Source organism: Natator depressus, chromosome 17 (assembly GCF_965152275.1).
Source record: "Natator depressus isolate rNatDep1 chromosome 17, rNatDep2.hap1, whole genome shotgun sequence".
Classification (NCBI taxonomy): domain Eukaryota; kingdom Metazoa; phylum Chordata; order Testudines; family Cheloniidae; genus Natator; species Natator depressus.
This window is the reverse complement of record NC_134250.1, coordinates 3,671,499-3,699,117: the sequence shown is the minus strand read 5'-3', so window position 1 is coordinate 3,699,117 and position 27,619 is coordinate 3,671,499. Positions and strand designations below refer to the sequence as shown.

The 27,619-nt window shown below is 46.3% G+C and overlaps 2 protein-coding genes across 7 annotated transcripts; one reads left to right on the top strand and one right to left on the bottom strand.

Moving 5' to 3' along the window:
• Window positions 1-18: 18 nt before the first annotated feature.
• EMC6 (ER membrane protein complex subunit 6) lies at window positions 19-4,684 on the top strand. 5 transcript variants are annotated; one of them, XM_074974665.1, is made up of 4 exons: window positions 19-105; window positions 1,088-1,159; window positions 1,963-2,016; window positions 3,212-4,684. In XM_074974665.1, exon 4 carries the CDS (start codon window positions 3,253-3,255, stop codon window positions 3,583-3,585), a length of 333 nt encoding a protein of 110 aa, XP_074830766.1. In that variant the 5' UTR covers window positions 19-105; window positions 1,088-1,159; window positions 1,963-2,016; window positions 3,212-3,252; the 3' UTR covers window positions 3,586-4,684. The 5 variants fall into 5 exon arrangements, with proteins under 5 accessions (XP_074830766.1, XP_074830763.1, XP_074830762.1 ...); XM_074974662.1 differs by having other exon boundaries at window positions 1,958-2,016; window positions 3,212-4,683; XM_074974663.1 differs by lacking the exon at window positions 19-105 and adding an exon at window positions 173-226 and having other exon boundaries at window positions 1,958-2,016; window positions 3,212-4,683.
• Window positions 3,869-27,619, bottom strand: P2RX5 (purinergic receptor P2X 5). Of its 2 annotated transcripts, XM_074974652.1 has the most exons (12): window positions 27,275-27,618; window positions 23,028-23,178; window positions 19,545-19,616; window positions 17,121-17,196; window positions 15,260-15,356; window positions 14,624-14,704; window positions 13,215-13,353; window positions 11,920-12,056; window positions 11,049-11,142; window positions 10,303-10,368; window positions 8,750-8,832; window positions 3,869-7,553 (listed from the first exon to the last, which is right to left on the bottom strand). In XM_074974652.1, the coding sequence occupies exons 1-12, from the start codon at window positions 27,409-27,411 to the stop codon at window positions 7,445-7,447; spliced, it is 1,242 nt and encodes a 413-aa protein (XP_074830753.1). In that variant the 5' UTR covers window positions 27,412-27,618; the 3' UTR covers window positions 3,869-7,444. The 2 variants fall into 2 exon arrangements, with proteins under 2 accessions (XP_074830753.1, XP_074830754.1); XM_074974653.1 differs by lacking the exon at window positions 19,545-19,616 and having other exon boundaries at window positions 27,275-27,619.

Here is a 27,619-nt window from a genome sequence, read left to right as displayed (position 1 = left end):
CAACGGCGCGTGCGCATCGAGAGCGGGGTGGGGTGGGGCTGGGGCGCGACGTTTCCCAGCAGCCTTTGTTCCAAGATGGCGGGCTGCCGCCGGCGGTACGCGCGGGTGAGTTGCGGCTGTTACCTCAGCGGGGCCAGGCGGCCGCTGGGGGTCCGTAGTGACGTCGTCCCGGGCCCGGCCTCACCCTCACCCTCGGGTCAAACCGAGCCCGGCGGCGCTGCCTCAGGCATGTCCTTTGCGCCTTGCTCTGGGCGGCCCCCGTCCAGGCCTGGGCCCCCGGGCGGGGGCCGGGCTCCGGCGGCCCCCCGGGCGGGGCGAGGGTGGGAGCGGGGCGGGGGCGGGGCTCCGACGGCCTCCCCGGGGCGGGGCGGGGCGAGGGTGGGAGCGGGGCGGGGGCGGGGCTCCGACGGCTTCCCCGGGGCGGGGCGGGGCGGGGCGAGGGTGGGGGCGGCCTCCCCGGGGCGGGGCGGGGCGAGGGTGGGGGCGGCCTCCGCGGGGCGGGGCGGGAGCGGGGCTCGGGCGGCCTCCCCGGGGCGAGGTGGGAGTGGCGGGCCTCGCCCCGCCGCCCGGAGGCCGCTGGTGATGCGCTCGGGACCTGCTGTTTCTAGTGTGAAAACCGGGCTGCGGGAAGGGGCGCAGAGTAGTTTCGAGGCCGATATTCTGCCCCAGAAAGGTGCAGGAGCGAGCTGGGGCCAGCCTGGTTCTGCAGCACAGGGTGGTGTCCCCACGGGCCCGGCCATGGCACTGCGGACTCCATCCCCCAGGCTGATCCTGTATCCCCAGCCATGCTCAGGGCTAAATTGCTGCTGCACTTGGTGTCTTGGCTGGGGGTAAAAGCAGTGCTTTCTTTTAGTCTCTCCTGGAGTCGGTGACCCCAGAGAACACTAAATGAGGGGTGAGTTTAAACTTCCAAATTCCTCACCTGTGCTTCACTCAGCATGGGGGAAAGGGAGCTAGCTTGCGGCTGGGTGGTTTTGCTTTGACTCGGACCAGGGAAAGGAGGAGATGTGGATTTAAATCTGCTTTTACTGCCATTTTGTATAACCTATCTATGAATATTAAAGTTTGTGAAATCTTTCTTTTACAGAAAGCTACAGTTGGGGTCTAAACTGCTTGACAAGCCCTTTCGCTTTTGTGTTCTGGTTGCATTGCACCTCAGGTAATTACATTGAGGCACTCCAAATTCCCAGAAGCTTCAATTAAGCACAGTGCTCTTTGCTTTTAGTCCTGAAGTCTTATGTAGTGTTGCTATTGAACAACTAGCATGTTCCACCCTAGTGATAGCTGCATTACACTGTTGAGTAGAGTGATCCCTGTATCTAGTTATTTTGGGTCTAAGCCAAGTGGAGGAGGGGTTCTTTAATATTAGTAAAGCACACTGAAATCATTGGATAAAAAATGCTATAGAAATGCCAAGCACTGGCTTTAATGCAGGGTGCAGCTATATTTGGTTTATTGGGTTCTGTAGTGTCTAGATACTTCTTCCTTGGATTTAATTACAACTTCAAAATTTAGGTAGTTAGCTAAAGAGGTGGCATTGTTGAACAGACCAGACTGATTGAAATTAAGTGTAAATAGGAAATCTTATCCAAACTCTGTGTGCTACAACAAGGAGGATAACAAGGAAAAGGAGGATGTGAATTTAAAAGTTGAGTTGGTGTTAGAACTATGTGTATGTACACAACAATATGTTGCAGGAAAAGGCCATATAGTGAGGTTATTCATCTCTAAATTGGGCTTGCAAGTCTTATACTGGAAGCTAGGTTCCCTGTAAGCTGCATGCTTGGGCCAAGTGGCTGCCCAGGTGATTAGCTGAGCATCTACACCCTGGCAACATGTGTTCATGTGCCTCTCCCCCCACAGTGCTTGTCCTGCAGCTGCTCCTCTCCTACTTGCTTTGCGGGGGGGGGGAAGGGTGCTGATGTCAGGATGTTGACCCTGTACCCCATCTCTGCAGAGCAGGACAGAGGGGACACAGCCTGGCTCAGGAAGGACTTGGAACTGCTGGGGTGAATGGTGAGTGCCTTTCTTAAAGAGACAGTGCACTGAGATTTCCCCAGCAGCCAGCTCTCACACACTTCCCCCCACCCCCACATACCCCATCTCTGCAGAGTGGGGAAGGGGAGACAAGAGGGCTCAGGACAGAGCAGGAGAGCTTTCAGTGAGTGTCTTAAAGAGACAGCGCATGGCATCTCTCAGAATCATCCCCAGCAGCCAGCACACACCCTGTCTGTCACTCACACACACACTCACCTCCCAACACATAATTGTATTAGTGTTACTACTTCCTGCAATGCGCATATAGTCTCTAATTTTATTCTTTCAACGTGTTATTTTAGGGTTTTGACTGGTCTATGCATTTCATAATTTTTATTTCTCTTACACTTAAATTATTTGAGTAGTGAGTCCTAAAATGCCTAACCTGTTCTAGCTGGAGTAATTATCCCTATAGTTACTTTTTAAAAATATATATATGGATTTTCTGTTTCTACTGGTGATGCACATCTCCAATTTATTCTGCACATGGATGGAAAAAATTAGAGGGAACATTGATTGGAACGAAAATTCTATTTTTTTCAGATGGCCTAAATTTTTCTTACTCTAACAAGTAAATTTGTGTGCTGTAAACATATGTAGTGAGGTTGGTACTGTTTTGTTTATATGTGTGGTGTTAATGACTGTAAAAGGCTTTGAGTTTTAGATGTAAACTTACCTGATTAACTCAAGTTAATTTTATATTTGTATAGAGTCCAAGTGTAGACTACCTGATTTGCTTGAATGTTTTAGCAGCTCTTTGAATACCATCAGTTATAACAGCTAGTAGACATGTGAATAGCTCCTTGATTTCTTGTAGTTATTCAAAGACCACCACTTATTTCTAGTGCAGATAACTGGGAATACAGTTTGTCCAAGACACTACTCAAATTAATTTTTTTCAAAGGGTATGAACAATGTTCTGATGACTGATGCATTCCACATGCTGTCAGGCCTGATGTTACCAAAATGTGCAACAGATTATAGGTACTCTTCAGTTTATCAATTTACTGATGGTGATTTTTGCTAAAGAGGACAATTTCCAAGTAGCAGTGCATTTTTCACTCTCAGTTCCTGTTGTTAGTTATGCACAGGAGGGGAAATTGTTCTGTCCCATCTTCCCAAATAAAATGAAATTGACTTAGTACAATAGTTTCTTTTCTCTCTTTTGACCTAGTCTCGTTGGGAGAGAGAAATCCTTGACTCCAAACCAGAGCAATGGCTACCATGGTGGCTAAGCGGGAAGGGCCTCAGTTCATCAGCGAAGGAGCAGTCCGAGGGAATGCAGCCATTCTGGATTATTGCAGGACATCCGTTTCTGCCTTGTCAGGAGCAACAGCAGGAATTCTTGGCCTGACTGGTTTACATGGCTTCATCTTCTACTTCTTGGCTTCTGTCCTTCTCTCAGTGCTTTTGGTATTAAAAGCTGGACGGCGGTGGAATAAGTACTTTAAATCCCGAAGGCCACTTTTCACTGGGGGGCTTATCGGAGGCCTCTTCACGTATGTCCTCTTCTGGACTTTCCTCTATGGCATGGTGCATGTCTACTAAAAAGAGTAGTAACCACTTTAGCTGCAATGGGTTTTAATGAAATGGGAGGACTGTTGCTAAAAACTCATCTAAACAACTATGCCAGCTTTTTAAATTGTTGTTCACTGCTTGTATTGTTAAGGCAGTCAGTAACTTATGTCTGAGAACAAAATTCTGTAGCATTTGTCTAAGTAAATTGAATGTAAAATGTCTTACGGAAAAGTCCCTTAAATTGTTTCCCATGCTTTTATATAAGTATCCCATGAATCGCTAAAAATCGCCATTTGTCCACCATTCTTTGCTGGCTTTATTCCTTTTACATTCTGCATCTGTAAGATCAGAAATAGCAGCTATATTTTACTGTGTGTTCCTACTGTCACCGTTTGCACCAGCGTACAAGCATTGGTAAAGTATTTTTAACCATAAGCTTAATGCAATGAAATCTGAAAGGCAACACTGACACAAAGTTAATTTCACAGTAATATGTAATTAAATGTACATGAAACTCTGGACAGAAGTATCTTATTTGTCTGGATCATTCGTGTAAGTGATCCTGGGTGCAGTCACTTTACAAACAGGAAATTAAAGCTACTAAAACATTTCAATCTCTTCCATGCATTGACTTTGCAGAGCATTTTTTTTAATGGCAGATATAAAAGGTAATAAGTAGCACAATGCTTTCCACTGCCATACTACATTATGCCAAAGGAAACCACAGTATTCTGTGAATCAGTATCCATTATAGCTAACGTGAACAAACCCCCAGCCAGAGATCTGGAATAGACTCACTCTTAGTATTTCCCCAAACATACAATGCATTATTGTGGTAATATACTTCATTTTCTGCAAGAAAATCAAGGACAGACTGAACTGTAAACTGTAGCTTTTAGCTATAGGATAGACCCTGCAATCCCTCTTCATCCATTTTCTTAGTGAATGGGTATATAGTCTCTGCACTTGTATGGTGACAGGTCTCTGAAGCGCACTTATATACACTTAGCAGTATTTCCATATGAGGAGAAAATCAAACAGTCAGTAGCATTATTGCAGTTCACCCTATTCTAAAGCATAAATTACTAACCAGTGACACAGAACAGTCAGTGTAAAACATTTTCCCACTTATACTTTGAAATGCTTTTTTTAAAGTAGTCTTCCCTCTATTTTAAACTTTATTTAATATTAAAACAAAGATGTTATATATGATAAAGGGAAATTGACAATGATACTATAAATATTGTCAGCCATACTATATATTTACAATAGTTTTATCTTTGGTCTCCTGCAAAATAACATGGTCTAGTTACTTAATTCTGTCAGAGCTATTTTTCTATATTGTCATGCATCTTTTAAACATGGGCACTTTAGCTATGCTTAGATGGGCAGCTTTATTAATATACTTGTACTGTTCAAATGTTGAGTATCAGAGGGGTAACTGTGTTAGTCTGGATCTGTAAAAGCAGCAGAGAGTCCTGTGGCACCTTATTAGACAGACGTACTGGAGCCTAAGCTTTCGTGGGTGAATACCCACTTTGTCAGATGCTTGCATCCGCCGAAGTGGGTATTCACCCACAAAAGCTTATGCTCCAATACGTCTGTTAGTCTATAAGGTGCCACAGGACTCTTTGCTGCTTGTTCAGATGTTGTGCATGCTTTTCAAAACGAAATGGAGAAACCAGCATGTATATGGTTAATCACCATTATCTAAAATAATGCAACTTACAGAAGAGACGCAACATTGTCCTAAAATGGACAAATTCCACTGCTATATATTAACTCCAAGAAAAATATCAAACTCTATTTAAAAAAAAAACCTTCTGAGAATTTGGTAGTTACTGTTTATGAATAATCTCTGTACTGAGTTTAAAGAAAAAAAAAAATGGGGATCAAATTTTGTGATGAGGGACCTAAAGTCTTCAACTCTGGAAGTGAGTTAGGTCCTTTCTAACAAGGTAGCATTATTTGGGCAGGTTAAAGTATTAGACTACAAAGCAGGCCTAGCCTTGTTTTTATTTCTGATGAGCTGTTTGAGTGAATCATACCATAGTATGAGGTGATACAGCATTGTATTATATTTGTTTCAGCTTCAAAAACTACTTAAGTATAGATGGTTAAGATAGTTATATTGGCTTAGTAAGTTTACACAGTCCTGTTTGCATCAAGCTAATGCTGTCAGGTTTCACCTTAACACATCATTCACCAGTTTTTTAATTGAGTGAAAAGACTGACGTAGGACTATTAATGTCATATTTCAAAACAAGGCAGATTAATCTTCACCACCTACCATTTTCATCCAAAGCTAGTGAGTCAAATTCATTCTAAGGACGCACAGAGCCAAGTAGAATTGACTTTTGTGGTTTTGCTTCCTAGTGTTTTTTGGGAAGTTATATCACCATCTGAATTTAGGCCACAGAGCTTTGAGAGTCAAAAACCAATGGAGCAAAAAAAAAAAAAGTTTTAAATATTAGATTTCTAACTTTTAAATAAATCCTGTAACTTGTGGGGTTAGGAGATACAGAATGACTTGGGAAACAAAGTTCAATTGGTGCTATTCCCCTCCCACACCCCCACATTTCAAACTATGGATAACGAAAGAGCAGACACAGTAGCTGTTCCTCACTAGAGCCTGCCTGACCCAGTAACAGTGACTATCCATTCCTACTGGCAGAACTATCAAATTCCTCCTCTGTCAGGAATGAGTAAGTAAGGTAGAGAGGATAATCATCCATGAGCTAAACAAAAAGCACAGTGACAATAAAAGGGAGTTGCTGAGAAAAGCAGATGAAACCAACTGGTAAAGGAAGGGAGGCTTGGTCATTGAATGTGCTATCATTGACAGGTGCCTTGATGCATGCTGTTACCACACTGAATGTTTGATACTTTCTTTCCACATTCAGCTTCCAAGGGCAGTTTGTTCAAAAGAAAATGCAGACAAAAGTGTTATCAGGCTAGTCATACAAGCATTTGTCAACTTCCTTAGAAAGAAGTATCACCTAACTTGTTTCAAAATATTCCCCTAATCAGCTACCTGCTGTGCCACACTATGCTTTCTTGTACCCCAAAATGTCCAGTTACCTGGACCAATTACTAGGGGACAAACCCCATCCCTTTACTGTAGGTTATTCTGGTATTTTTAAACACTAGATTTAACAGAAGTTCTGTATTTATTTGCTCATGAGAGCTTTGCCAGGCCAACTGCAAATATCACTGAGCCTGTTTGGTTTTGGAGTGGGGTTGGTAAAGTGCTTCTATGGAAATAGGAGGATACCATGGTCTATATAGTAAGTGCTCTTCCTGTGAAAACATCTTTAGAGTCACTTTACCTGTGGTATGATGTTACCTGAACTACAGACAAATTGAATGGAACACTGGATCTCATTTATCTCAGCAGCAGCCCAAATTATTTCAATCTACTCTTACAGGTAGATCATGCAAGACTTGGGAACTGGTGTTGCAGTGCAGCTGAACAGAAGGTGATTCTGTTTTCCCAACCTCAACCCTCCTAACAATGTCAAATGCCACGTGTTCTTTGATGTCAGTGATCTTTCACTAGCAAAGCAATGCAGTGCTAGAGAATATGCTGGTTATCTATGTATGTGCATATAAAAATGTCACCTGGTTTCTTCTACATTTTTCTTTATAATACAAAAATTCTGTAGCAATGACAGGTGTCATCAGCTCAAGATAGGGAAGAATGCCTTAGGTCAGAAGGTGTGATATTTTTAGCAAACTGCTCTCTTGAACAGAATAGCTATAACTGACTTCTTCTCTGGGCATCCAAATGATACAATAGACCTGACCAGGGGTGTCTCCACCTCAAAGTTTGGTTGCTGTGTTTTACCACCGTAGTCTTTATGGAACATGTTTTCCAATTGACAGACCCTTAGGTCTCAACTGTCTGTAGTTGTCTCTGCTGCTCTAATGTAGCCAGTGATTCTGAGTTCTGGTTCCCATTCACTGTTCCACCTGATAAAGACTTCCTTGAACTGGACCTGTGGGAACAAAAGGCAAGAATGGCAGTACCTTGAGTTTATTTACCTTGTTGTGAAGCAGAAGAGGGGTCTTGGTGGGACCTTCAGCATTTCCAGGAGACACAGACAAAGAATGTTTAAACCATTGCTTTTGGAGATGGGTAAATTTCTCCCTGGCTTGGCTAATGGACAGAACTGAGCCATTTTCATAAGTAGTCTGTTTTGACTAAACTATAAGTGTTCAAAACAAATGTTTGTTGTTTCAATTGATTGTTTTTTAAGGTCCACTTGTACATCACAGAAGCTACGCTGAGTCATAGATTTTTGCATAATGCCAGCAATGGCCTCAGGGCACCTTGCTGTAACTCCAGTAGGAGCTCCTCACATATCCACATGCACAAATAACCTTATCTATTCCACGAAGCTCATACTGAATTTGTGATGTCAAGTTTTTTAGAAAAAAATCTTTCCCACAATTTGTTGGCAACTTCATGATTGAAACAGAGGGGGCAGTTGTTCCACTGATGTAGATCTGTAAACTCCCTGTTAATTCAAGTAGATTGCACACAAATATAATCAAAAGGAGCTTAGACGGTACATGAAAAATAAATGTTAACGTGACGGTCAGACTTCAGGATTCAGAGCAATGGAGCTCTGGCACTGTGACAATGTTCTATTACAGGGACTGTGTACTCGAGGTTTTATTAGATGGATGCTGGTGCAGCAGAGTGACTCACACTGCCATTCTCAGTTGGCTGAACTCCAGTGGCACAGAAAATGGATCTACAGAGTCTAAGTCTGCCATACCTGAGAGGACATGGCCCCTGTTGCATCCCTGCCAGGCCTACATCAGCTTAGCGCTGAATCCACCCTTTAACGTAGCAGCTCTCGGGCTGGAGTTGTAATTTTCATCTTTATAAGTGAAAGGACAAGGCATCCAGTACTTTTAGTAGTTGCCATTGATTCCATTTGGCATCGTTATGGATGGAGAGGCAGGAGGCCGTTTGCAGCTTGAACAATGACACAGCAGTTTCCCTGACTCCAGAAATGACTTATGGAGGGAGCAGCTCGGCTACATTCATCTGTATGCATGTAATTTCCTGCAAGCAAATGCCTTTCCTCTACAATTAAAATTTCCCGTGTTTCTATATTTCTGTCCATTTAATGACTGGACGGTCTAATGCTGCACACATAAATGCAACAAGAGTCCCACTTACTTCACTTCCTCATATTTTTTGCCTCGATAGAAGTTGCTCTTTTTCATCAAATACAGCAGCACCACGTCGCAGAAGAAAGCCCCCTGCAAAATATTGGAGGCAGCACAGTACTATAAAAAGCAACGGAAAGCAAATGCATAATCTCCCTGTAAAAATCCCCAAAGCCACTATCTTGTCCTCCTCCCAGTCTCTCCTGAAAACTCACCTGTGCTGTGAAGCCTACAAAATGTTTGACAATGGCTACTCTCAGCCAGCCTACCGTGACTGTTGCTTATTATGGTAATCATGATCCTCCCACTGTCACCTTGTGCTCTCGTTTGCGTGTTGCATCCACCTGTTCTCTCACGCTCAGACTGTAAGCTCTTTGAGGCTAGGACTGTCTTTGCCTGATGTGCATAGAGCACCTAGCACACTGGGGTCCTGTTTGGCAACTCTAGGCACTACTGCAGTGCAAATAATCATGTCTTCAATCCCAACCTTGCATATGAAAGGCTTTAGCAAAGCAATTGTTTCCACTCTATGGGGCCAGAATACCCGAGGCTACTAGATATAACTTAATTAGATAGCTCCAGGGCATCTGAGCACCTCACAACAAACCTGTGAGGCAGGACAGTTGTATTATCTATCCCTGTTGTGCAGATGGGAAACTGAGGCATAGAGGAAATACGTGATTTGCCCAAGGTTCCACAGGAAGTCTGCAGCTAAAGCAGGAATTAAAACCAGGTCTTCTAAATCCCAGACTAGCACCCTAACTGCTGCACCATCCTTTCTCGGTGTCATCCATATCTGCTTACCCAAAAATAACTGGTGACTTCCACTACCAAGAAATGCAGCCAGCGTTAAGACTAGTACATGTCAGCATGGAAAAGACACCGGGTTCACAAACATCAACATCCGCATTTGCTACATATGGACCAGGAATATGATTCTATTTAGCTTTTATTCATTAACACAGCAACATGCCAATTTCCCTCAGCAGGAGCATCTTGCCCAGATTGGTTTCAGACAATGGGACAAACAAGAGAAGGAAAAAGACACCAAGTCACAATTCACAAGGGGCTTATTATAAAGTCTACTCAGTAATAATTCAGTGATAATGGGATTAATCTTGCTTTGTCTGTCTAGGCTTTCACACTATAGTCATCACCATGGTATCTGAGCTAAGAGATGTCAGCATATCACAGCTTTTTCCTTGTGCATGCGTTGCATCTCTCAAGTACAATAGTAGGCCTAATTTGCAGCAGGCACTGGTTAAAGGAGGAAAACAAAGGCTATGGCACAGTTTATAATCTAAGCATTTATACTGTGCTCATTACCGCAGTGTCTGTTCTCCCTAATGTGTTCTGCCATGCTGGGGTGCCCACAGCACAAAGTGTATTAACTGATGGCTCCCTTTTAAAGGCACAAACCCAACCGATCAGACTTTCTAAAGAACTTGACTATTTTTTCAGGCCAACTGTTTATCCTGGAAACATCTCAACCGCAGGATTTGGACATGGTTCAGGTTCTGATGCTTTTCTTTCATCCATAAATAGGATGATACATTTACTTACTGCACCCATAAGCGCAAGTCCTGAGCCCACGTTGATTATCGTTGGAATGATGTTAAATTTACCTGCCTGAAAGAAACAATAGCACACTTCGTGTTAGCCGAGCAGTTACCACAAGCTGAACTGATGGCCACAGAGGGTAAATTTGGCTCGATGCATGTGTTTCATTAGCAGTACGTGATGGAAGCCGGCAGGCAGAGTTACTGAGCAGGCTTTGAGACTAGGGCTACATTCTAAGAGGCATGGGTTTGTCTGGTAGCAGCCTGGCCCTGCTTGCCTTCCTGGGGCTGTGCTGTCACACCAGACTAGGTCTCTCCTGTATGCTGATCCTCTTTCTCCAGCTCTACTTCTCATACTACAGTGGGTATTGACAGGAAACCAAATAACATCTTCCATAGTCCTCCTACTGCTGGACATCACATGAACCAGTTTCCTCAATGAGCATGAGATGTGTAGAGTGGATCCTGCTGGCTGATATTGACTAATCTATTAATCTTACTTTGAGCAGCCTAGTGCTTCCCTTCAGCCTCAGCTGCACTCCAGGCTCTTTTCTTCCCTTTGTGTATCAAGGCAGCTTGCTAGTGCCAATGAAATGTTGCCTGCCAAGAATCCTCCCCCCTCACAAACAAGGGGATGGTTTTGCCCTAGTGCTGCCCTTTCCCACTCTGGTGGTACCTACCCAACAACAAAAGTCTGACTCCACCCTTATTTCTTCCAGGACCAGAAATATCCTGGTCTAGGCTCCTCACCTTGCCATTCACCATCACATCAAAGCGTATTCCATAGGCTTTTATCAGTGTCCTGTACTCGACTCCTTCAGCATCCTTGTAATATTTGGCAAATCTAGAAAGCAGAGAATGCAAGAACATTGATTTTTAACCCAGTCACCTGCCTCCCTCACGTAAGAACAAGTTTGAATTCACCCTCTGTGTTCAAACCCAGGTATATTTCCCTTTAAAAATCAGGGGTATATTTGATTAACAAGCATGACCTTGTCCTAAACTTGAGGTCTCAGAGGAGCATGTGGATGGGTTCTGTATCAGCCAGTTCTTGACATCATGTTTCATTTCTAGCCTTAGCCAGACTAATAGGAAAGCCTTTCTTGCTGGGTAGCTCTAAGCCTATTGAAATCACTGCAATGGCCTCAGCGTACATTTCCTTACCATTACAGTGGGAGACTGGAAGGTAAAAACCCTAAACCTGTTCGATTTCCATGGATCACTCTCAGTGGCTGGCTGACCCTGGTGGGGGTGATGATGCAGAAGCAGTGCTTAATGCAGAATATGAAAGACTCAGCAAAACTCACAGAAGATCTCTAATTCTAGATTAGGAATCACTGCAAATACATCAAGACTTCGGTGTCTGCAGTGTGTGAATGGTACTAGCTTTGTGGAGAGAGAGAGAGAGAGACTGTGCGTGTGTAAGTAAACTGCGATGAAAATTTTAAAAGGCCATATACCATGGAACCGGCATAGGCTCAGCTGAAAGAGTTAGCCAGGAATAGTTAGGAACAGAATCTGATTTAACCTATGAGCCGATACCGTTACAGTGGCATTTTCAAGGGCCCCTGTGCCTGAGAGTTACACAGTGGTACCCAGTCCCATCATTGCCTTTGATTACCTGAAGTTGTATCCAGAGGAGACGGATTTTTCCGCAAACTTGTTGTCCAGACGGCTAAAAGAATAGTGAGGGTTGCATTCAGAAGGAGGTTTATCAAGATCACAGTCCCATTCAATCTGAATTCCTATCACACCACCCTTAACGAAAGAGAGACACGTTTTCAGTGTGCTTTTTTGTAGCTTGGCTTGGTTTGTTCATTTTTAAATCATGTCTGCTCCTCTGCCAAGTGTCCCTTGAGGGAGATAAAAGAGAAGTAGGCTCCTCTGGTCCTGAACTCATTCTCAGATCAGGATGAGCCAAACTTAGGCAATTGTGGTTAATCATATTTTTCTAGTCATCCTGGCTCTTCCCATGCTGGGCATCTGGAGACAGTTTCACTGACAGCTTCCTCACAGTGCCCCTGACACCAACTCCAACCCCACCTAGAAGGGCCCATCTGTACTCTCTGTTGTAATGAGGATTTTCGTGCCCAGGGTGTTCATTAAGTTCCTGTTAGCTGACGTGTTCACTTTAGCGAAGAGGATCTTTGTCCACTAGGGATAAAATTCTGTCCTGTGCAGAGGGTCAGCATGAGGACTGTGGAGCACTTAGCCCTAATTATCCGGGGACTTGAGAGGGGCTTAGGTCTTGCGCTGGCTCCTCTGTACAGTAAATTTCAGCACTAACAGTAAAATATTCTGTATTTCTTTGGACTTGAAAGGGTTCCACAGGTGGAAGCATCAGTCAATGGTATATTCATGAAAGCTACGTTCCCTTTAGGGAGTATAGTTAAATGTAGTCCTTCAAGGGACCTGAAGAAGAGCTCTGTGTAACTCAAAAGCTTGTCCCTTTCACCAACAGGAGTTGGTCCAATAGAAGATATGACCTCACCCACCTTGTCCTTCAAGGGACACTGTTAAAGCTGGCTGTGGCAGGGATGGTGACATTTTAACATGTAAGGTTCAGGACTTCTTTACATAGATCCAAAACAGACATTTCAACCATGTTTTAAAAGAACATCCTGAGAGCAACTCATACACAGCCCTACAACAACAAACTAGGGTGCTCAGCCAGACATGTACAAGGTACCCTACAGTAATGCACAACTGGGCAGGCAGAAATACTTCAGTTCCATGGGGTTATTATAGGCAAGAGACAAGATGATTTTAAAGCTCAATGACCTGCCATAGTTCTGGAAATGAGAAGTCCTCATAGGGGTGAGGGGGAGTTTTGGTCACTGGAAGGATTATCAGCTTTTCCAGAGAGGAATGTCTGTTAGCTGGTGCGGTGTATGGGAGAATAAGGAATGTTCATACCTTAGATGCCATGTCCTGAAAGTTGTTCCCAGCCCAGCTCACGAGTTTGCCCAGGTGGAATATGGGGCAGTAAAGGTGCTGTGCACTGAAGTGGCAGTTTTTCAGGTAGAATTCATCATCAGTGTTTAGCACATTAGTCCTGCATATAGTGAACAACAGAACCAGTCTGACCTTTCTCTTTGCCTGCCCTACAGAACAGCCGTAGGAAGATTCTCTTCCAAGGCCACAGAGATGAGTCTCCTCTTCGACACCCACCATAATAATCCAATAGGACAGAAAGGGCATTCTTGCCACTAACCCTATTATCCTGTGAGCATCTCTGCAGCCACCCCCAATGAATGCATTCTGCTGTGCTTGGATGCAAACAGACCCCGAGCCTGCACATAGATCCACGCAGGCAGATTTATGCCCATGCAGACCTGACAGCAAGATCAGGCTCTAAAGGAAGATCCAACCCTCATTCAGGCAGTGACTTTCGAAACCACACCTGGATTGTTCCTTCAGTTTTTAAGCAGAGCTTCCTGTTGCAATTCTGTCTCGTGTTCTCTCTCATAACAATAGGCTAGAAATGCACAACTGAAGCTACCCAGAGTGGTGATGGGAAAATGCTCGTTTCGATAGAGATTTCTGTAAGTAGAGCCATAGCAAATAGCTCCTGTTCCCACCTTCACACCCATCCTTACAAGTGGAATATTGAAAATCAGCATTTTGCACTCAACTTTCCCAAGTTATTTCATTTTTACAGCATAATAATTTGGCGGTGAAGCTCCAAAATGTTCTTATTTTTTACCTAACCAGTGAAAACACAATCCCCCATCAGCTTCCCCCAGCTTGGGGAGTTGGTTTCTTTCTAAATGAAGGCCCAAGTACCCCACTCCCCTTTCCCCCAAATACTGCTGGTTGATGGACATGCTGGGTTTAGATCATGTAGGCTATTAGGGAGGCTGCCAGCCCAGTTGTACTCTAGGCGTGAGAGGGGAATACCCCAATATTCATATACATGGGCTTGTTATCCAGTTAGATTAATAAAAATCCTGTGATGGAAATAATGGGTCATATTCATCCCATTGGTCAGTGCAATGACAACTTGGATACACATAGCCAGACAACTGTCAAAGATTACGTTCCATAAGTGACGGTCTAAATCCAGCCACTGTTTGGCTGGGAAGCTCTCACCAGACTGAAAATCTTCCCCTAAAATCAAATCCTTCATTACCTTCCCTGCTCCTACATAGCCAGAAACCAAATACTGTCCTCCGGTTACCAACAGGAAACAGTCACCATCCTAGACAGGAGTGTTCAGATCACATGCCAACATGCATTGAGGAGAAAAACACAGGAGCCATTCGGATTATTGACAAAAGAAAGGTTGCTGATAGAGAAAGAAACAGAGACAGGCACACACTTACTTGGAGAATTTAAACTTAGGGAAGCGGATCGAGTTTTTGATGTAAACAGTGAAGTTTTCTGCATTCGCTAAAAGCGGTTTCCTGAAAGAGAGGGGGCAAAGTTCTCTTGGGTTTATACTCATTGTTCTTCTGCCCATTGACGTTTAACTGACATGTTCATGTAATAAGCAGAAGCAGAGTCCAATCCTGCAGAATGCCCCCTGAAGACAGAGAAAGGGCTGCTGCACAGACCCTTGGCTCCTATTGAGAATCAGTTCTGTTCCACACTCTTCCCCTTTGGCCAGCCTCCCTCGGTTGTCATGTTTTGTCAGGGAGTTGTTTGAGAAAAGGGCAGTGTTAGAGGGAGTCACGCAATAGCAAGAGTTGGAAGATGCCCTGCAAGAAGCATGTGCACCATCTTTAGAAGGAGCAAGGTGTGGGCCCCAAGGGACCCTCATGCAGAATTTCCTGCTGCCCTGACACATTTTAAACATAGCAGATGTTTCTGACCTCGTGCGTTCAAGCCAACGGGAATCTCTGCAAATACAACCCAGCAACTTATCTTCAGTTGCTCGTTAGGAAACGGAAGCCATGCTTCAAAATAAGACAAAAGACAGGCAACTCATGCTCAGTAAAATTGCCAGAAGGGGAACATACTTGGACTTGGACTTTTTCTCCACCGGACACCACGCTAATATTTCACACGTCCCATTGGTGTTGCTCCCAACTTTCAAACAGCGGCCAGTCTTGACCCCTGTGATGCAGACAAGGTCATGGAAAAGGTCATTCAAGGCTGACACCTCCCTTTTCCCTGGCCCACTAGGGCAGATGAAATGTTACTTTGTCTTCATTGTAACCCTAAATCCTCCCAGCTGTGAAATGTTCTCTCCCTGCTTGAACAACTGCTCTGTTGTTGCTTTTCCTAGCAGCCTCAGGGTATCTTGGCAGGGAGACTGTGATCCATTTGGTTTAGCAGAGCTCTGTTTAAATGGGCTGTAAACAAGTCAATGAGCTCAAATAAAGATGGCTAAGCGAGAGTGAAGTCACTGCTGCTCCCTCTCAGTTACTGACTGGAGACATCCGGGACCACGACAGTCCCAGCAGCTCAGCATGATATTGGCTTTCATCTCCCCAGAGAACAGCAGTCCAACATGACACATCCAGGGGTTCCCTTTCTTCCAAGGAGCCCTGGGTCCTTTGTTAATTGCTGACCTCAGTCTCAGGCCTTTTGGGGGGCCACTGCTGACCATGCTACAGTGCTCGGCTCAGGCTGGGGCTCCTGCTACAGTCGATTCCATTTGAAAAAGCCAGGTCACTTTGGAAGGCAAGAGCTGGGCTGCTGTGAATCATCAACCACCCTTTACAGCACACAGGGAGGAGGGGAGGAGGAACTGTCCCAGTAACATCTATGGCTCAGGGCCAACAAGATGTGCAATGATATGCAGTGACCCCCCCAACCCCCCAAAAAAACCAAACAAACAAACAAAATAAACCTCCTGGGGTTACGGCCCAGACCCAAGGTCACAGTCCCAACTGCTCTGGAGTGCCCAGGGAGATCAATGGACACATCCCTATCTTGCTATCTCCTGTTAAAAAGGGAGTGTTCCCAATATCATAAAAAGAACAGGAGGACTTGTGGCACCTTCAAGACTAACACATTTATTTGAGCATGAAGTGAGCTGTAGCTCACGAAAGCTTATGCTCAAATAAATGTGTTAGTCTCGAAGGTGCCACAAGTCCTCCTGTCCCACTTGCTTTCCTCAACCAGGCCTCCGAAGAGTTTTGCTGACTGGCCAAGTCAGTGCCCAGGGGGTGCCACTACTCCAGCACACCTATCCTCCACGGCTCTTTACCCAGTTACTCATGCCACATGCCTTGGGCAACTCCTCTTGAGCCAGACTCCCAACTGGCTGCATTCAGAACCAGAGACATGCTGTGAAATCTCTGCCCCGGGGAGATCCTTGGGGATTCTGCAATGTATTTAATGCCAAGCACCCAGAATCCTGTTAGGCCCAGGCTAGGTGTTGGAGCCAGCTGACCCTGCCCTGCTGCTGCTACCAATGTGTGTCGCAGGATAGGATATAAGTCAACCAATGGTAAAATACATTATTAATGTAATTTATGTCGGCTTTGTGCTCCTGAAAAGAGAAGACTAAAAACACTGGTTAGGATCAGGTGCACTGTGGGCAGGTGTGGCACCCGATTTCCCCACAGCTCTGCTGATGCATCTCCATCCTGCAGGACCCCCAGCTTCTAGTCCTGGTCCACCTCTATGGCCACTTTCTCAAGCTCTCCCAAGGCCACATCCCGTTACTCACTAAGAGACTCCCATAAAGCTCTGCCAAGATACCTCAGTCCTGACTTGCAACACCCCTGTTATTCTGGGACAGAGACTCCCATAAATCTCTCCCTCCTCCTCCAATCCTCTTCTCAAGCTAAGTTCTTAAGTGGAGAATTGTCTTCCTGAGAAGGCAAGCTAATTGCTCAAGAAGTGCAGGGGGATGATCTCATCTCTTACCATTGCCAGCTATCACAGCTTCCCCCGCAGGGCAGTCCCTGTTCTTGCTGCACAGTGCGTCTCGAATGCCAGTACTCTGCAAAGCAGATGATTGCAGAAAGTAAGGCATGTGATAGAAAGCATAGTGTGCTTTCACTGGAACGCTCCTCCACATAGAACTTCATGTACCCGCCACCCCAAAAACACTTAGATTTGCATTGTGGGGGTGAAGAACTAAGTCAAAGCGATACATCTGAACTCATGTCAGCCTCCCAAAATTCATTCATCCACTCAGGCTGGATGAACAAGGTTTTTGATAGGAGAGTAAAATATTATGTTTTTCTTCCTCCTCATCACAGTAATTGGGTGAGACTTTCAAAAAATACCTAAGTGATTTAGAAACTTGAGTCCCTTGTTCTCCTAGGTGATGTAGGTGCTTTAGGAAATCCCATCCTTTCTCTCTGGCATACTTCCATGAGGTTTACATGAATGATTTCAGTAGGGTAATTAGGTCACTTTTCCAAAGAGCCACCAAGTGCATCCCTTACGCAATGGGGACCACACATAAAATATTGTCCTGGAGGAAATGTATAGTTTAACAAATGGGGTGTGCATGCTAGCACTCAAGAGCAGCCCTGCAGTAACCTACCCTGGGACTGGGTCTACCTATCATGTTATTTTTTATGCCACGCCAATCACTCGCATCTGAACAATTGAGAGAGAGGAAAATGAGAGGAAAACAGATTGCACTCCCCGGCTCCCACAGGTCTCTAAAAACAAGCAGGAGGAAACAAACTATTATTAAAATGATGGGATAACGCTACCTTTGCTTTAATCTAAAAAACTTTCTCACTCTGAAATAAAGCAGAGACATCCTGTGTGATTGGACACATTCTTATTCCTCTTCCATCTCTGCATGCTATGCTAACCTGGCCACTTGAGGGCAGTGTTGTCTTACCTAGCTAAGCTCCGTTGTCTGGTAGGCCTCTAGAGTGCTTAATTTCAGATGACCTCTTCAGACAGACATGGAGCCCAGCCAGAGGAAATGACTGTCATTAACTAGGCCTCAGCCCTGAGAGCTTGTTACCAACACACACACTGGCTTTCCCAACTGCCTGAGGGTTTGCTACAAAAATTGGCCCAGGATAGGGCGAAGTTAGTAAGGATACTGGTGAGATGGTAAATAATGGAGCAAAACATTTCTACATGTTTATGACCGACAGCAGCCCAGCCAGCTCAGGCTCTGGGCACTAACGAACTGGGACTCCTCCGAGTCTTTTATGATAGGACTGGAAAGAACTCCTGTTCCTTGCCTAATTTAGGACCCAATCCTGAAAGGTGCTGAGCCGGAGTTAGTGGGAACTGCAGGTGTTCAGCACCTCTCAGGTTGGGGCCTGTAACAGGGGAACTGTCCCCTTTAAGGCTGGCAGGGACTAGGGGTCAGGTAAGTTTTGGGAGAGAGGAAGTGATCTCAGGGAATAATTAGTGTTTGCAGAAAATCCAGGGTACTGTCTCTTGTAGTGTAGAATGGGGACAGGATCCCCTCTCTCCTAGCCAATCAAGGCAAGCTCTGGGAACGAGGGCAGTAGACATTGTGCGCCTGTTCCCTCATAACGATGGAGACATAGCAGGACTGCTGCCCTCTGCCTGCCCAGGGAGAAACGGACTAAACTACAAAGCTGGGAGAAGCTGGTTTAAGGCTACAGCACACAGGCCCCAGGAGATTGTCTGTGGGACTCCTGAACAAAGGAGAGGAAGCTTGTCTGAATCAGCACATAGGCCCCAGGAGGAAGGCTGGGGAGTCCAGAATGAAGGAGAAGTGTTGTTGGCCCAACGGGCTAAAAGAGTTTGTATTTGGGAGAAGACTAAATAGATAAGACCTCACAAAGGGGGATCCTATTTTAAGTATTCCAGCCTGTAAATTATTGTAAAGAACTAATAGGGATATAAGGCTGGGTGCCTGCAGGGCTACCTCATGCCATGAGGGGGTGCTCTGAGACCACCCCCGGCTACAGGTTCTTTCTTCTGGCATTACTGCAAGAGAGTCGTCTCTACACGAAACCCAGGATTGTTTCATTTGGACTCCACTTGATCTCTTCATATGACCACTCTCCCTTAGCTAAAAGGTTACCTTTCTCTAATGACTGTATGCTGTTATGGCCTGATTTCCAGTGGTGCTGAGGTCCTTCACTTCTCATTGAAGTCAATAGAGGATATAAAGTGCTCAGCACCTCTGAAAATTAAGCCAGCTGATTCTGCACTCCCCAAGGGCTAATCCACTTCTTCCCTTGTCGAGTTACTCTTCTACAGGCCTGAGAAAACACCTGCCCCCCAGCTATGTTCACAGCCTCTCAAGTATTCAAGTTTCTCAACTTTCCTCTTTGTTCATTCGTACCCATATTTTGGGGGGGGGGGAGTGAAGGAAGTGGGGGCAGTTCTTCCTACCTCAGGGCATGTGTCCTGCCTTTGATTTGGGGTCACAATCAGATTTGTCATAACGAAGAAAACATTTTCACCCTAAAAAAAAAAAAAGAAGAAAAGAAAATTTATAAACCCTTTTTAACTCCTAGGATCCGCTTTAAAACATTAGTGCTAGTAAGAACCCATCACAGCAGATGTGTTGTTTTATAATAATAAAACCGAGTTCTTATCTAGCACTTCTCAGGTGGTAGTGTCTTCAGCTGATCAGTCTTTCCCACTAATCTGATTCAGTCCATAGTTTAGGAGGCTCCTGGTCCTGGAGTCCTCACAGGCACAAAGGGCTTGTCTACACTGGCACTTTACAGCGCTGCAACTTTCTCACTCGGGGGGAGGGGATGGGGTGAAAAAACACGACCCTGAGCGCAGCAAGTTTAAGCACGGTAACATGCCAGTGTAGACAGTGTGCCAGCCCTAGGAGCCGTGCTCCCAGTGCTGGGAGCTACGCCCCTCGTGGAGGTGGTTTTTTTAGAGCGCTGGGAGAGCTCTTTCCCAGCGCTCTGCCGCGACCACACAAACCACGTTAAAGCACTGCCGTGGCAGTGCTTTAGCGTGACCAGTGTAGACTAGCCCTAAGCTCTCACATAGCAGCATCTGCAAGTAATGCCTTCTACCATCTCCAGGTGATGAGAAGACTCTGTCCCATCCTAGCAGGCAATGACCTGGTTATACACACCCTGGTCTCCTCTCATCTGAACTATAGCAATGTGATAGACCTGGGCACGAAGCCTTCTGTGCTTAAGAAATGCCAACTCTCCTCCACTCTCTACACTTGCATCCTATAGAACAGCAAGTCAAGGTTCAGGTCTTGGTCCTTATCTTCAAGGTGCTCAATGGCTTGTCTCAATAGCATGTGTAAAAGAGCCTAAAGCTCCAGGATAAGGACTGTGGTCAACAACTCCAACCCTCAGGCCTGATGGAACTGTCCGCCACACAGGTAAGGCTTACAGGTGCAGGAGACAGTGCTTTTCCGGGGGCTGGTCCGAGACTGGAATGAATGCCCCCAGAACTGAGGACCATCCAAAATTGTCACCACCTCCTGCTCCAAATGCCATCTGCACTTCTCCGACCTGCCTTCTCCAATATAAACTCAGGGCAACAGGCACTTAAAAACAAACAAACAATCGCTCCCAAACAAAATGCTCCACTGTACATACAATTCTCCCTGTCGAGAGAGGATGACAGAAAAGTGTGCATCAGATGTTGGTCACATTGCTTAATGCACTACTGGAAAGTGCTCAGATGCTATAGTGATGAACGCGGGATAAGAACCTATATAGGACAGAATAGATTTGATTGCTGCACTGACATACAGACACAAGCATACTGGTTCTGTATTATTAATGGCATTGGCTAAACATGCTGGAAGCGATGTTCTATATCCACACCAGGGAGGGGTCTGTGATGCACTGTGTTTGCATGGTTAGCCGATGGAATACACTTTATTTAGTGGAACATTACTTGGCTTTTAAAAATACATTTGGCTCTAACATCGCATCCTGTTTTGCTGCATCGATTATTACTGGGGCCAGCAACCAGCAGCACCTGGGGCATTTGGGAGTGGGTTTGAGTGAAATGCATTAACCTTGAAGCATAATCAAGAGGATAAACCAAAAGCTCTGGAGACCTTGGGAAGCAGCATTTACCAGCTCCGTTCACTCTCCTTTCGAAGTACAGTCCCTTCTTGTGTCAGTTCTATGAGCAGCTTCCATCTGACGACTGAACAAGTTGGGAAGGAAAAGGATGTGTGTTCACCTAAAGGTTCACCACCACAAATGCTGCTGCTATGACAGTGGGAGTCTCCCAGTATTTTCCAGTAACAATCCAGTAACTGGCGCTGCAGCAGCTTGCCGCGTTACTGCAGGAGACTGCAGTATTTGTGATAAAGGAATCAACCACAGCATATTTTGCTTTATGATTTTTTGCAGAGCAAACCACTCCCTCCCTCCACCAAACTGCGTGAGGCAGCTCAGTGTCAGAGCGAAACATAAGGAACCGTGGGAATGAGCCATGAGAGTAACCTGCAGCTTTTGCTTGCTTCAGATACACCCACTTTTCCCTATTCATCCCACTCTGATCCACTGAAACACGGCAGAGGAAATGACGCCTGGGCCAAAATGCCTGTACTGTGAAGTGCCATCGCTAGAGATAGGGGTGGACATTTTTTTAAAATGCAGTACACCAGGCGGCACCCCAACAGAGTGACACACAGTAAGAGGGCCAGTGGCAAATCCTGGCGCATGAGTCCTGTGGAAAATAACTATCAGCGTCCCTGCCTGGTTTATGCGGATGGGCGTACACACACGACACCTGGTCCAATGGGCATGAAAGTCCTGGACACCACCTAGGGCAGACAGCGTTTCAGGCAGTGCAACCATTTATCACACAGAGTCTTACGGTGTGTTTCATGTCGAGCATCTGACTGGAGGCCACGTTTTTCATGTCAGCGATGAGATTTGGTTTTAAAGTGCGGGTGGGCTAGTGAGCAGTGCAGAGCACTAGTGCCAAATTTGAGTGAGTGCAGACTGGGGCATGAGATGGAAGCTCTTACTGGCGTGCACAACTTTCTTTCACTGCATAGAAAGGGTAGCAACAGAGGACTGCAACACGCTGCCAAGTACATTGCTCTTGCTTTACTGTCCTCTGCACTGCCTCAATGTTTGCTGTCTTGTAAAAGTCTGTCAAAGACCGGGAAGGGTCAGACTTTCAGCCCCCCCCCCCCCCTTTTTTTTTCTTCACATGCTTTTGTGCACATGCAACTAACTGTGCAAACTAAAGGGGACATGCAAACGGCCTCTGGTGAGTGCAAGTCAGACAGCTCCCAATCCAGTCCTCAATTCTCCAGTATGGGCACTCACAAGGGGTGCTCCCAAACAGGGGCCAGCCCACATTTGCAGGTACAGCTGGCCAAGGAAATGGGCACATCTGACATTTGAACTGAATCGAGCAAGGAGCCAGGAGGGTTAAACCAGACCCTTCATTTAAGCAATTCACATACTCAGCACCATCATCATCTGATTCGTCCACCTCCTCCTCTGGGCTTCCCCTAGAGTTCTCAGATAGGCACTGCATTTATTCATGCCTGCTCTGTTCGGGTAGAGCCTAATCCAGCATGTTGCTTAAGCATGTGCTTAACTTTAAGCAGGTGAGCCATCTCAATTAAGTCAATGGACCACTCACCTGCTTAAATTTAAGCACATGCTTAAATGCTTTGCTGGATCAGCACCCTGGCCTGACATCCATCCAAGGCCAATAGGAGGCTGGCTGAACATTTGTTGGAAAAGGAGACACAGAGCTGAGATTCTCTGGTAGCCCCTCTCCTGGGCATTCACAGAGCTACAGGGACTAGCAACTTCATCGCTGTCTTGCCAATAGCGACCAAGCAGGAATTAGCCCCCAGTCTTTCTAGCTAAAGAAAGTAAGAAATAAAGCAAAGGGGACTCAGCAAACCTGTGGGGGAATGACGTAATCGGCGACATCCCACAGCCTCTCCCCCAGCTCCGAGGTGTTGGTGAAAGCCACGCCCTTCAGCTTGGTGATGACGGAGCTCTGGATGGAGGTGTCCGAGTCCTGGTAGCCTTTCTTGACGACAAATACCCATCTGTGAACAACACAGCAGGCAGCAGCATTAGCCAGGACGGCCAGCCGAATGGGCCAATGTGGCAAGTTAGCTAGAGAAGGGTTGTGCCCAGGTAAAGCACAGTTCGAGGGTAAGTCAGAATATACAAGTGATACCAAACCCCTCTCAGCCACAGCTCCAAATTTAGGTTAAGCCCTTTGATGCAAGTCACCTGTCCCGCAAATCCCCTAATGACCTCAACTCCTGAATGTTTCCAATGCACCCAACACACTGTGGCTGATAGAATATGCAGCGCTGTCCATCCGTCAATCTCACAGCACTTGCCAAGGGGTCAGAGTATCATTATTCTCATTCAACACATGGGGAAAAGTGAAGGGAAGCAACTTGCCCAGCATCACACTCTCTCAGTGGCAGAGCTGGTAATACAACCCCGGCCTCCGGACTCCTGGTCCCCTGCTCAGCTCACCATCCGCAGCCAGGTCAAGGGGGTGCTATTGTGTATCTGGTAGCATATATGGCCCAAGCCCAGGTAATTCTTACGCAGACAAAGCTCCCATTGACTTCCATAGGAAAGAGTGAAGGCCCTGGCTCTCTGTTAATATCATCCTGCTCTGCTATACACCTGGGATTTACAGACTCCTATTACCGATGACATTTGTTTTGGGAGAGTCATTTTTTGGCATCTGGCAGACATATTTACTGGAGAGACCCAAGCGGCCCCCAGGACTCTGCCTGATCATACAGATAAATAATACGCATTTTAGAACCTGCCACAAAATTGCCAGCCCTGCAGCAGGTCAATGCTAGGGAGACACAACCCAGGAAGGTGAGCAGGGATTTGCTTAGAGAAATCCACAGGGAATATTTGCATTATCCTAAAGTTGTCACCTCAGCACCAATGCCATCTTCTGAGCAACGCACGTATCTCGGTTGGCTCAGGTGCTGCCAGCATGAGGAACAACTCTCAGAGTGTGGCACAGACCTTCCTCGAGAGACTGGGAACGTGAGTCCCACCCACCAAGACACTGTGTCGCAAACAGGAGTCCTGAGACCAAAGGGACTGGAAGCTGAACTGGCACCGCTGAGGAGGGATCACCCCTGTAGCACACGAGGGAGCTGCAGCAATTAGCAGAGGCAATATGTGAGGGAACGCTGGAAGGGGTTGTGTGCCAGGCAGTGCTTGGAGAGTGTCGCCCAGTACACTGGCAGCAGCTGATCCCATTGTACGTTAAAGTGGGACTTCCAGGCTTGGATGCTTAGTGGGGTTTAGCAGATCAAACTGGGAGCATTAAATTCACTCCATTCCCTCCTTTCATACCCAGAAGTCAGACCTGTGTGTTCATGAACTGCGCCCTGGGCCAACTGCGGCAGGAGTGCAGCAGCCATGTGGACACCTCTGGCTGCGGGAAGAGTGTAACATCTCATAGAGGCATAGGTAGGGGTGGGGAAAATCCATACGCTGCTGGTCATGGACAAGGACAAAGGGAGCTTCACAGAACTGCAGCATTTACCACCCCAGGTGAGACCTGGTCTGGCAAATCTGGTCTCCTGCCTGTGGCAGTGGGAAATACCAGAGAAGCAATCCACCCACCCCGAGCACCATATACCCGGTGAGCTGTGCCACGCTGCACAAGGTTCCTTCCTGCCCTGCTCAGCTGGCACCACGAAGCCTGAGGTCCAATTGCCTCTCTCCTAGCCCGCAGCATTGTTCACAGAACTATCCAGCCCCTTTCTAAATCTAGCTCTGGTATTTAGGCCAATTACAATCCTGGTGTAAGAAGGCACCTAGGTGCCCCTGAACTTCAGTGAGAACTGCACCCGCTTTATGCCAGGGCTCAGCTTGTACCTTAGAATTTATGATTACCACACGACCCCAGGAGGCAGGACCCAAGCCTCAGCCTGCCTGGGCACTGCCATCCTGGGTGGGGGACCAAAGCTCAGGCCTCACCACCCCAAGCTGGGGCTGGGGGCCCAAAGCCGAAGGCCAGGGCTTCAGCCCCAGGCAGGGGGCCTGTAAGCTTAGCCCTGCGGCCCAGGGCTGAAGCTCTTGGCTCAGCTTCAGCCCCAAGTGGTAGGGCTTGGGCTTCAGCCCCGGGCCCCAGCAAGTCTAACACTAGCCCTGGCGAACCCATTAAAACAGGGTCGTGACCCAGCTTGAGGACCCCTGCACTAGGCCCATCACAGGCTTAAACTGCTGTCACATCCCCTCTGATTTCTCCTTCCCAAGCTACCTAATCCTCGGTTTTGCAATCTCTCATTGCACACGAGAGCTCAAACTAGCCTCCCTTCCTCACCCTCCTTGGCCCCTTTACTGTTTGAAAAGAAGGGTCTGTCATTGATTCCCACTAGGATCCAACTGTTCTGGGGGGAATGGAGAAGTAAAGCCCTTGTAGAACTGAATGAGGTGCCTGCCAGCTCCTCTATAGGACTGCCCCAGAGTTAGGGCTGTCAGTCACCAAGACAATGAATCAGTGGAGAACCTCAGGCAAGTTAAATGACCAGGTTACAGACTGGGTGGGGAGCAGGCAATGTTTGTAGGAACCCTTGGAATGCACTAAGGACTGAGCATGCCACTGAATGCAGCAAGTGCAAGCAGCTGCCACGAGGGCTGGGGATAGCAACATCACATGCCTAACTCATGCCTGCTTTTAGAGGCAGATTAAGAATAAACCAAGAAAGCCCCCCACCCCCCGAAAAATTCTCAGACTTTCTTGTCTTCCCAAGAAAACCAGCTCTTTGCAGTGAGGACTTGACAGTGACCCAGTTTGAGGCAGGTCTTTAGCTTCCCCCATTCGAATGTAACAGGGCATCCAGTGTGGGCAGATGTGCCCGAGCTCCAGGGATGCTCATCTGAACGGACACTGGTGAATAACAAAACCATCATACTAATGCCTGAGATGCAAGCCCAGCCTGGCAGCAAAGGGGTCAACACAATAACAATCACCTTTAGTTATATGGTACTACAGGGATGCATGGGGCTATACACACCAATGAAAGGGAGCAGCCCATTCACCCAGTGCGTCCGATGTCTCCCAGGCAGAAGTCACTTTAGTATCCTCTTTTCTCAGGGGAAGGGGTATCATATCTATAGGATTCCTCCTTTAACAGCTAAAACATGCCAGGCTTCTGAGACTCCACCCCTCCTCCGCTAACAGATGTACAAACAGACAGCAACTGTGCACTTTCTATAAATAAACCCAACCAGGAGAGTGACTCTACTATATTTATTCAGTTACGGTGGGGGAAGGGTAGAGGCACTCAAAGGACAAACAGCTAAGCTCTTGTTTTTGGGTTGGAGACTCTTCCAAATAGCATCCTGGATCATTCTGGGAAGCCCCTGATACTCCAGGAGGAACAGCACATGCATTACACATAATTCATCAGCCTGTTGGGACATGGAACTTGATCATTCAGGGCCTGATCCTGTGAGGAGTGAAGCACTGAGTTCAATGAGAGTGCTCAGGATGTTGCAGGACTGGAGCCTCTCTGAGCAGTGCTGGAGCCGTCACCATGCCAGCCAGTCCTGCTCTGAATCACTCGTGAGGCAGCAGACATGCATGCCACCTCTCTCCGCGTTCCCATCACTGCCCCCATTCCGGCTTGCTCAGCTAAGGAATTTGCCACTCAGTACGGGCCCATTTTGCTCTCAGTTAATCAGACAGCCACTATATCACACCCACAATCCTGCATTTAATAGAGTCACACAGAGTCAAACCTCACCTGGCATATCCTGATTGTCAGCAATAATGGCCACAAACACTTCAGCTTCTAAAAGAGGTTAGCTACAGTGGTTTGGGACCATAATCACAGAATACCGAAATAAGGATATAAATAATACATCATAAGACAATAGTAACATTTGCTCTATTTTTAAACCTAATTGTAATGGGGGAGGGGAAAGCTAAATATTTCTACTGGGGGAATCTAGATATTAGCCTCTTACATTACACAAAATCCCTATTTTGATTAGGAAGTTCAAATATTCATATTCAGGCAGGTAAAGCATTATAGAGCCCTCCCTGTACATACAGTCTCTTGTAACAGCCACGGCACCAAGCTCCATTGAGATGTAACTGAGATAGTATCCTATGCACAGAGTGACCCTGACCGCACTTACCCCACCAGGTAAGCCAGGATGGACAGCTGCACCACTCGATAGAGAATCCCCACCTTCTTGTTCTTTGCAATGACATATTTTTCGGTTTTATAATCAAAAAGCGACAGACACAGACCCTTCCAACCGACCTGCCCCATTCTCCCGGCTCACTCTGTATCAGTGACAGATCGAAAAGGCAGCACTGGATCATTCACACGTGCTTTGCATTGAAACCTGACTACACCAATCCCTGTAAAAAACTGCAGATCTCCACCCTCCTTCTCAGCTGCTGTTAAGCAAGCAGAAGCACCTTACTCACAGCCAGTACTGCAGTAACAAGAAAGGGATTCTCACTGAATTCATCTG

What these genes read in the sequence shown, in the direction of transcription:
- EMC6 (XM_074974665.1), top strand. Translation starts at nt 3,253, where the DNA reads ATGGCTACCATGGTGGCTAAGCGGGAAGGGCCTCAGTTCATCAGCGAA.
- P2RX5 (XM_074974652.1), bottom strand. Translation starts at nt 27,411, where the DNA reads ATGGGGCAGGTCGGTTGGAAGGGTCTGTGTCTGTCGCTTTTTGATTAT. An exon ending in GAGAAAAAGTCCAAGTCCAA is followed by an intron (nt 14,705 to 15,259) that starts GTATGTTCCCCT and finishes CCTCTCTTTCAG; the next exon opens with GAAACCGCTTTTAGCGAATG. An exon ending in GACTTGCGCTTATGGGTGCA is followed by an intron (nt 8,833 to 10,302) that starts GTAAGTAAATGT and finishes AATATTTTGCAG; the next exon opens with GGGGCTTTCTTCTGCGACGT.